This window comes from Lactuca virosa, chromosome 2, assembly GCF_052849685.1.
Source record: "Lactuca virosa cultivar CGN04683 chromosome 2, Lactuca_virosa_CGN04683_v6, whole genome shotgun sequence".
Classification (NCBI taxonomy): Eukaryota; Viridiplantae; Streptophyta; class Magnoliopsida; order Asterales; family Asteraceae; genus Lactuca; species Lactuca virosa.
Window position 1 is genome coordinate 234,305,980 of NC_136427.1, and position 8,132 is coordinate 234,314,111.

The 8,132-nt window shown below is 36.6% G+C and overlaps 1 protein-coding gene across 1 annotated transcript; it reads right to left on the reverse strand.

Moving 5' to 3' along the window:
- Positions 1–6,838: 6,838 nt before the first annotated feature.
- On the reverse strand, positions 6,839–7,664 carry LOC145160483 (gibberellin-regulated protein 6-like). Its single transcript, XM_079079695.1, has 3 exons — positions 7,541–7,664; positions 7,388–7,445; positions 6,839–7,294 (listed from the first exon to the last, which is right to left on the reverse strand). The coding sequence occupies exons 1-3, from the start codon at positions 7,601–7,603 to the stop codon at positions 7,113–7,115; spliced, it is 303 nt and encodes a 100-aa protein (XP_078935821.1). The 5' UTR covers positions 7,604–7,664; the 3' UTR covers positions 6,839–7,112.
- Between the last annotated feature and the right edge of the window lie 468 nt (positions 7,665–8,132).

Here is an 8,132-nt window from a genome sequence, read left to right on the forward strand (position 1 = left end):
AGGTCCATACCCTAAATTTGACCTAAAAGTCAAAATCAGCAAAGTCAACAAAATTTAACCGAAGTCAACACCCAACGAGTACGTTGGGCGTACAACTCCCTACGTTGCGCGTAGCTGGGAGTACGTTGGGCGTACGTTGGGCGTACAACACCCAACGAGTACGTTGGGGGTTTTCAGATCTACGTTGCGCGTAGCTGGGAGTACGCACGCACGGCGTACTCATCGGACTTCCATTTCTTACTTCTTTTGGTCTTAATCCAATAAGACAAATACTCAAACTATAAATCTGAGCCAATCAAGGTCTCTTAATCCATAAAGTCGTTGGCTTTAAGCCTTTGCATGGCTAGGAGATACTAGAACAACATTTCATTCATTCCAAGGTGCCTTACTAATGGATGGAGTCAAAGGAAGGACCAAACAACCATTTTTATTGATCTATGAGCCCAAAAATGCATAAAAGGACAACCTAATCTCTCTGAAAAGTCTTAACTTCGAAAAAGATCCAAACTTTGGGGACTTAAACTCATAAACCTAACACTAGTGACATTTTGAAGAACAATAGCCAAGGTACAAGCTTTATACCTGGGAATGATACACAAAGATGGATGGTTTCTAGATCTCTAAGCTGGATGGCACCTTCTTCTTCTTCTTCTTCTTCTTATTCTTCTAACTTCATTCTTTAACTACAAGAGCCAAGAATTACTTTAAGTGTAACATCCCAATTTTCGAGGCTAAAAGTTTCATTTTTAATTAAGTAATCATATAGAATCATTTGTCAAACATTGCTAACATTATATTAATTCATAAAACCATTACGTCGTGTCTCAAAAGCATATCATCAGATAGTAATAATAATAATAATGATCAGAGTACAAATCCCAGAAACTCAATGCGGAAATCATGCGTGAGTGTGATGTGCCGCTACCGCACCGGCTCCTTCCCCTTCGCTGAAGAGGTACCTGAAACAAAACTGAAAACTGTAAGCATGAAGCTTAGTGAGTTCCCCCCATCATACCACATACCATACTATAACATACTGTCAGGCATATCTGGGTGCCCGACCTACCTTGCTGAGCATACCGCGGTGCTCAACCTATCCCCGTCAGACATACCGGGGTGTCCGACCTACCCCTCGGCCCTAACGACCGAACTTGGGGACTATTCCCCTCCTACTACCACTACCACATAAATCATAGCATACTAGCACATAAACATCACAGGTAGTAGCACACATAGATGAATATCACAAAGACAATCATCCAACATAACTCCTACTGGTGGGCCGGCATTGTGGCCGTAGGCCCACCGCTACTGGAAGGTAACTCACCTCGTAAATCTGAGTGTCGAATCTCAAGGGAAGTAACCTCTAACAGCTGCTCCGATGACTCCCAACTATAATAATAATAATAATGCTCAATCGGAATCCACAACACTACTCAGGGTAAAATGACCATTTTACCCCTTGGTCCAATTGGAACATACATAAGTTCCAAATTCTAGCTTATGAAGTCCAACCCTCGGCACCTCCCACTGCATTACCGCCTCAGTTTTGGTTGGGTAAACCAAAATACCATTCTGATTGACGAGGTGTCCCAAGAATTGGACCTTTCGTAACTAGAAATCACACTTGGAGAATTTGGCATAAAGCTTCTCCACCCTCAACACCCCAAGAATCTCTCGAAGATGCTCCTTATGTTGTTCCCTAGTCTTCGAATATACCAAAATGTCATCAACAAAAACGATCACCGATCGATCCAACATGGGCCTACACACCCGGTTCATGAGGTCCATGAACGTTGCCGGTGTGTTGGTGAGCCCGAAAGGCATCACCACAAACTCGTAATGCCCATAACGAGTTCGAAAGACCGTCTTCTAAATAACCTCCTCCCGTACCCTCATCTGATGATAGCCAGACCTCAAATCAATCTTGGAAAACCAAGATGCCCCCTGTATCTGGTCAAAAAGATCATCTATCCTCGGCAAAGGGTAACATTTTTTCACCGTCATCTTGTTCAGCTCTCGATAATCAATGCACATACGGTGCGAATCGTCCTTCTTCCGGACGAAAAGGATTGGAGCTCCCCATGGAGAACTGCTCGGCCTACTGAATCCTTTCCCCAATAGCTCCTGCAGCTGAGAGGACAATTCCTGCATCTCGGGAGGTGCAAGACGGTACGGTGCCTTGGCGATCGGTGCCTCACCCTGGATCAGATCAATCTGGAACTCCACCCGCCTCTCAGGAGGCACACCCAGTAACTCCTTGGGGAAAACATCAGGAAAATCGCATACCACCGGAACTCGTATGACGAAGTTATGAAATTTACAAAATCTGCGTTATGCACCATACGTGGTGCGCGACGCGTGCTTCTAGAAGGTGGAAATGCGGACCACATAGAGCCTAACACGTGGCACAAAATGGTTGGGGAGACATCGCCTTAAAATTCGCGACATGCACCCCATTTGCACGTCGTGCACCCCAAAATCGACTATAAATAGTAGGCCAAGCCTCATTCTTTCTCCCACAACTTACGAAACACACTCTCTCTCTATTTCTTTCAGTTCTAGCCCTTTTTCTCTTAGTCTTAGCCTTCGGCGAAGCCCTGCGATTCCTGAAGCAGTAGTAGCTAGCAAGTAGAAGCTCTTCCAGTGCAATTTCCTAACTTCTGTCAGGAAGAACCTCTGTAAGTTAAGCTACACTCTAGTCTTTTCAGTGTAACTTATATTTATAGTCATAAGTCGTTATTATGAACCTATAAATAAGATTTATCAGTGATTCCAAGTCATAATATTGATTGATCTACTTACGGGAGAGGTGTCTAGAATGGCGACGTTGGCTTGGTTGTTGCATTTTAGAAAGGCCATATGTCGAAATGGTCCTGCCTCCCAATTGTCCTGCCTAGCTAATCCTTACTTGATACATCTTGATGTAGACATTGAGATTAGTGAGGAATCTAGACTATAATTATTATAGTCACCAGGATTGCGAAACTAGACTAAGGCTTAGTACTTTATATGTCTAGGTCTTTTCAGAGTACGACGCGAAGCTCTGCCCAAATCGTCAATCATCCACTTTTATCAAGTGAGTGTATAGTCCCTTTCATGAACATGATTTAATCCTAGTATTAAATTAAAATATTAAATATAAGTTGGGAATCGTATATGAATTATATGCTTATTGCTTGGATTATATCTTAATATATGTATATATAATGTGCTATGTGCGAACCAGATATGGTTCTATTTTATGTTATGATTAAATAGATAATATCATATAATAGTATTAAAAGCAACATTGTTGAGAAGATAAAAGAATAATAATACCTAATGCTCTATAGAAAATATAAATACACTAGAGATAGGTTAGTGTCACCTAAGAATAAAGTTGGTATTAAAGGTTGGTTACATGCACTGTAATCTAGTCTAAGGATAAACTTAGATTTGTGGAAGGTACCTAAGTCAATTAAGTTTGATATAAGGTAGTCTCATTAGGAGAATGTGCGTAACCTAGGAACGGAGAGTAAAGTTCTGTTTCGTGAAACTTTCAATTGTCGATGTACGGTAGCTCCGTACGGGAGTATGATATAGTATTTCCCTTGGGATGACCAGATATGGTGGGTCCCGATCAAACAACGGTAATGATATGTCTGCATTATTTTGGATAACCAGAAATGATAGGTCCTGATCAAACAACTGTAATGGTATGTATGCATATTCTTTATGACTTATACATGCCGAAGAATCCCCTAGTTGTATAGTCAATCTTTTAACGATTCATCAGGCGAGATAATTTTCCCCTGATAATCATGGCCTAAGATCTGTGAGGATCGGTAGGAATAGATATGTAGGAATGTAAGCCTATATGGATATAGTATGGTAACGATTGGTTTTGCAAGGCTGGTAATTAAGGAATATTATCATATCGATATTGTGGGATTGAAATCCCTATGTATCTCACCAAGTTTCCCCAACCCGACCCACTCAGTTTATATGCATCATAGGTATCAAGACTTAAGCTACTGGAACTTGGTTAGGATGTTGAGTGATTACGAGACAACCTGAAATAGTATTCAGGACCATCAGGTCTTTACGCTGTAACTTATGTATTTGCATTGATTATGACATCCTTAGGGTTTTAACATTTTAGAAACAAAGATCTGTAATCAAAATGATCTTTTGTACTGGGATTTTCCGCAAAAAATAAATAAATGTTTTTAAAAGCATAAAGAAAAGTTTTAATTGGTTCTGAAATTTAGAGGATGTCACAATTGGAGCCAATGGTTTGATGGGTTGCGCTTAAGAAAATCGTACACAGATATTCTGGAAGGAGTTTTCTTTTTCATGTGGTGGATTCTGTGACTTTTTAGGAATAAGACCTTGTTTGGGAAAGAACAACCTAAGAAGTCTTTTCTTTTTGACAATATTGTTTCCTAATTTATTTAGTGTTCTAATAGGTCTAAGGGGTTGTTTGATTGGGTTTTGTGGTTAAAGAATCACATTTGTTCATTCGTGTAATGTCTTTTTGTGTACCTTGGTTAGTCTAGCTTATTGCTAGTCGGTGTTTTTTTCCCTTTTTAATAAATTTTTGTTGTTAAAAAAAACTGAATATGTAACTGATTGATAATTTTTTTTATATTTTAAACTACTTTTGGTAGGATCTTATGACCCTGATTCAATTTACCACAATGTGTTCAGAAATATGATTATTTCTTCACATTCGTCGATCATAAATTTGGAACAAATAAATTTGATTGTCTGTTTTAGTATATTTGGTGCAGGTGTAAAGACAAATTAAAACAATGTAGATGAAAGTTATTGAAGGGTTGTTGTTAAGTTATATGTTGTTGAAGGGCTAAAGAGTCATGTTAGATTTTTGCAAGGACTAAAGTGGAGATACTTAAAAGAATTTATGTTCTGAAGCTTGTAGCTGGTTGTGACATATTCAACAAACTTGGAGAGTAGTGGTGCCATATGTGAAAGCTGAAGGTTACTGGAGTAACTACGCATATGTCAAGGACTAGTTGTGTAATATTTCCAACTATATATACTTAGTGGTAGATAGGGTTTGTAGAAGAGACTTCGTCTTCTCTTCGACAAAAACCCTAGTTCTTTATAGTTTATTACATTTTATTTGTAGTTGTAATCTGTTATCGTACATACTTTTGTTCTGATTTCTTGCATGTGTCAAGTAGTATAGAAATCATTCTTCATCCGTGAGATAATGAGAGTTAGGTTAGTGATTTTATGTATAGGTTTAAAGTGAGGTTTCTTGTTTGTAAGTATTGTGAACTGGTTATTCAATCATTAAGGGAACAATTCTTCATTCTATCGTATTTTTATGATAATGATTTTGCAAAACGGAAAACGATCATATATCAAACCCCGATCTTTGACAACATTGCTTTGTAACGTGGAAAAAACTTAGACGCTTAGATCATGATTTCATTTTCAGTTTTCCTTTCTCTTTAATACTCATAGTCTCACTCAACTACTCCCTCCTCTACATGATCCCACATCTCCACCTCCCAACTCCGATTATTTCCCAATATTTTTCCTTTCCCTTTTGACTCCCCAACTATTACTATTTAAATATGTTTAGTGTTTTAACCCGTCATGATACAAAACATCTACAAGGTCTAAACTCTAACCTGCTAACCTGACACAAACTCGACACGAAAATAAGTGGGTTGACACGACACAAAACATTAATTAACGAGTCGTGTTAGTTTGAAACTCTGTCAACCCGTTTAATATTTCGAATTGACAACAACCTGACATGTCACACCATGTTTTCGTGTTTAATTCTATCTAGTAATGTTAGGTGTTTGGCATGTCTAATTCTATCTAGTATTGTTGTTTTTTATGCCTGGATTGACCTGTATGAGATTGTAGACTCAATTATATGCACATTTTAAATATTGATATTTTATATGAGAAATGGACTAGACCGCGACCATGGTTTTCATGTACTACTGAACTATTATTTATATTTTTGTATTTTGTAACATTTAACTGAAGCATATTTAGAAATTCATGATATAAATAATTGTTAATTGTAAATTTAATATATAAACTAGTTGTGAGACTCATTTCTTAGGTGAGTTAATTAAAAAAAACAAACATGAAGTTTTAACAATTTAGAAAATTTAAATTTATAAGAAAAAAAAGAAAAATATTTAATTATTAAAATCGAAGTGCTTATTTATCTTTTAAATTTAAATTAATAATTTAAATAAATAAACAACTAAAATAATTGGATTTAATTTAGAAATTATAAAGAAAGTTGCATTAATAAATTGGATATACATTTATTATTATATTTATTACATTTATTTAAGTACTATATGGAATTTAATAAAATAGAAAAAACCACAAAATGACAAATGGATATAATTTAATTTAAATTTATCACAAAATGACATGTGACATAATATATAAAAGTATGATAAGTGGCAAAATTATTTCATTTATTAAAGAGGTTTATTAAAGTGGTGTTAATCTTTTTATTATATTTTATATATTCTTGGTTTATATATAAAACACTTAAATTATCAAAAGAAAATCTTATATCTAAAAAGGGGCCGGGCTAAATCCTAAAAGAGCTGTATCGAGCCCTCTGAAAGGGCCTGACAAACTGACTCCGTCCCTGTTAGATGCTAGGCCCACCCGGGACCAAGTCTCGTAGACCTCGATCTGTAGTCTGTACTTATCACTGATCATAATATCATATACAGAAGAGCTCTTTTAATATGTTTCCATTACTCCAATTAACATAAAACTGTAACTGTTTTGAATTTTGATACAAACACATCATGCAAATTAAAAATCTGAAATACGAAACTAGATAAATTCGCTCAAATATATTTCAACAGAAAATAATAATTGTGAAATATATATGGGGCCCAATCACACGTGGGATGCAACAGCAGAGCATCCGATGGAGTGTGGCACGCTAACAAGTAACAAACAATAAAATCCGTTGGTCCTTTTTTCACTTTTAATCAAATCGTGAAATGGACCTCACAGTATTACAACATTGAAGAACTAGAAGAAATAAATAGTAGGTAGTAAATTCATAGTAATACCGATGTTAATTGTGTAAATACCGGTGAAGTCTAAGGGCATTTAGGACCACCTTCCTTGGTTTTCCAGTTGTTGTAGCATGGACATACTTGTTTATTTCCATAGAAACCTGGAGGCACACAGAGACATTTTGCACAGCACTTTTGACAGAAGAACATGCATGGCTTGTGGTACTGCGTTTTGCTGCATCTCCTTATGCATTGCCCAGGGCACTCTGTTCATTTTTCACACAAATCAGTCCATGAAAACTTCAAAACCATAACTGCTTTAATGGATACGGGATCTAAAAGAAGAATGCGGAACTTACGAGAGCTTGTCAAACTTCCAGGTCCGAATCCGCCTCCATGTCCTCCCTTTGCCGAGACCTAATTTTCATTTGAGAAGAAGAATTAGTTAAATAACGTTTGAAGAACATTAATCGAATAGATGAAAGTTGAAACGCAAAATTGCAGAGACTTACAGTTGCTTGAAGCATGGAAATGGCGATCAGAGCTATGAGGAAGACAGCGAAGAACTTAGCCATGGCTGAGAGATGAAATGGGGAGATCCGGAGATGATTTGATGGAAGGAGAATGGGGTCTGATGCAGCTATTTATAGATGAATAAACAGTGATTCGCTTTGTTAGCCTGCATGCCGGTCCACATTTACACCGTAGGCCTACTACGTAGGGAACAGTTAAGTTCGGTTACGGGTTCAAATTCGGGCCGACACTACCCTAGTGGCCACATTCCCTTCGAGATAATATTAATTGTTATATATTAAAATAGATGTAATACTTAATTAAAATGAATACTATGTAATATAGATAAATAGTTAAATATTTTGATTGTCGATTAAGTAATGATAAACTAAAAATAATGCTACCCAAAGCACAAACCATATATATTAGAAAGAAAATAAATTTTTTTTTTAAGAATTATATATTTATTTTTAGAGTTATTCATGACCATAGAATAAATGTAACCATCACCAAACAACCATACCACATAAATCATAAAAATATCTCGTGAATTCGCAAGATAAGCTTTTTTTTTTCTGATGAAAAGTAACT

Excerpts from the sequence above, each read along its gene's own strand:
- LOC145160483 (XM_079079695.1), bottom strand. The coding sequence starts at position 7,603 with ATGGCTAAGTTCTTCGCTGTCTTCCTCATAGCTCTGATCGCCATTTCC. Across the intron at positions 7,446-7,540 it reads TTTCCATGCTTCAAGCAACT|GTCTCGGCAAAGGGAGGACA; the intron begins GTAAGTCTCTGC and ends AATGAAAATTAG. Across the intron at positions 7,295-7,387 it reads TGGAAGTTTGACAAGCTCTC|AGTGCCCTGGGCAATGCATA; the intron begins GTAAGTTCCGCA and ends AAAAATGAACAG.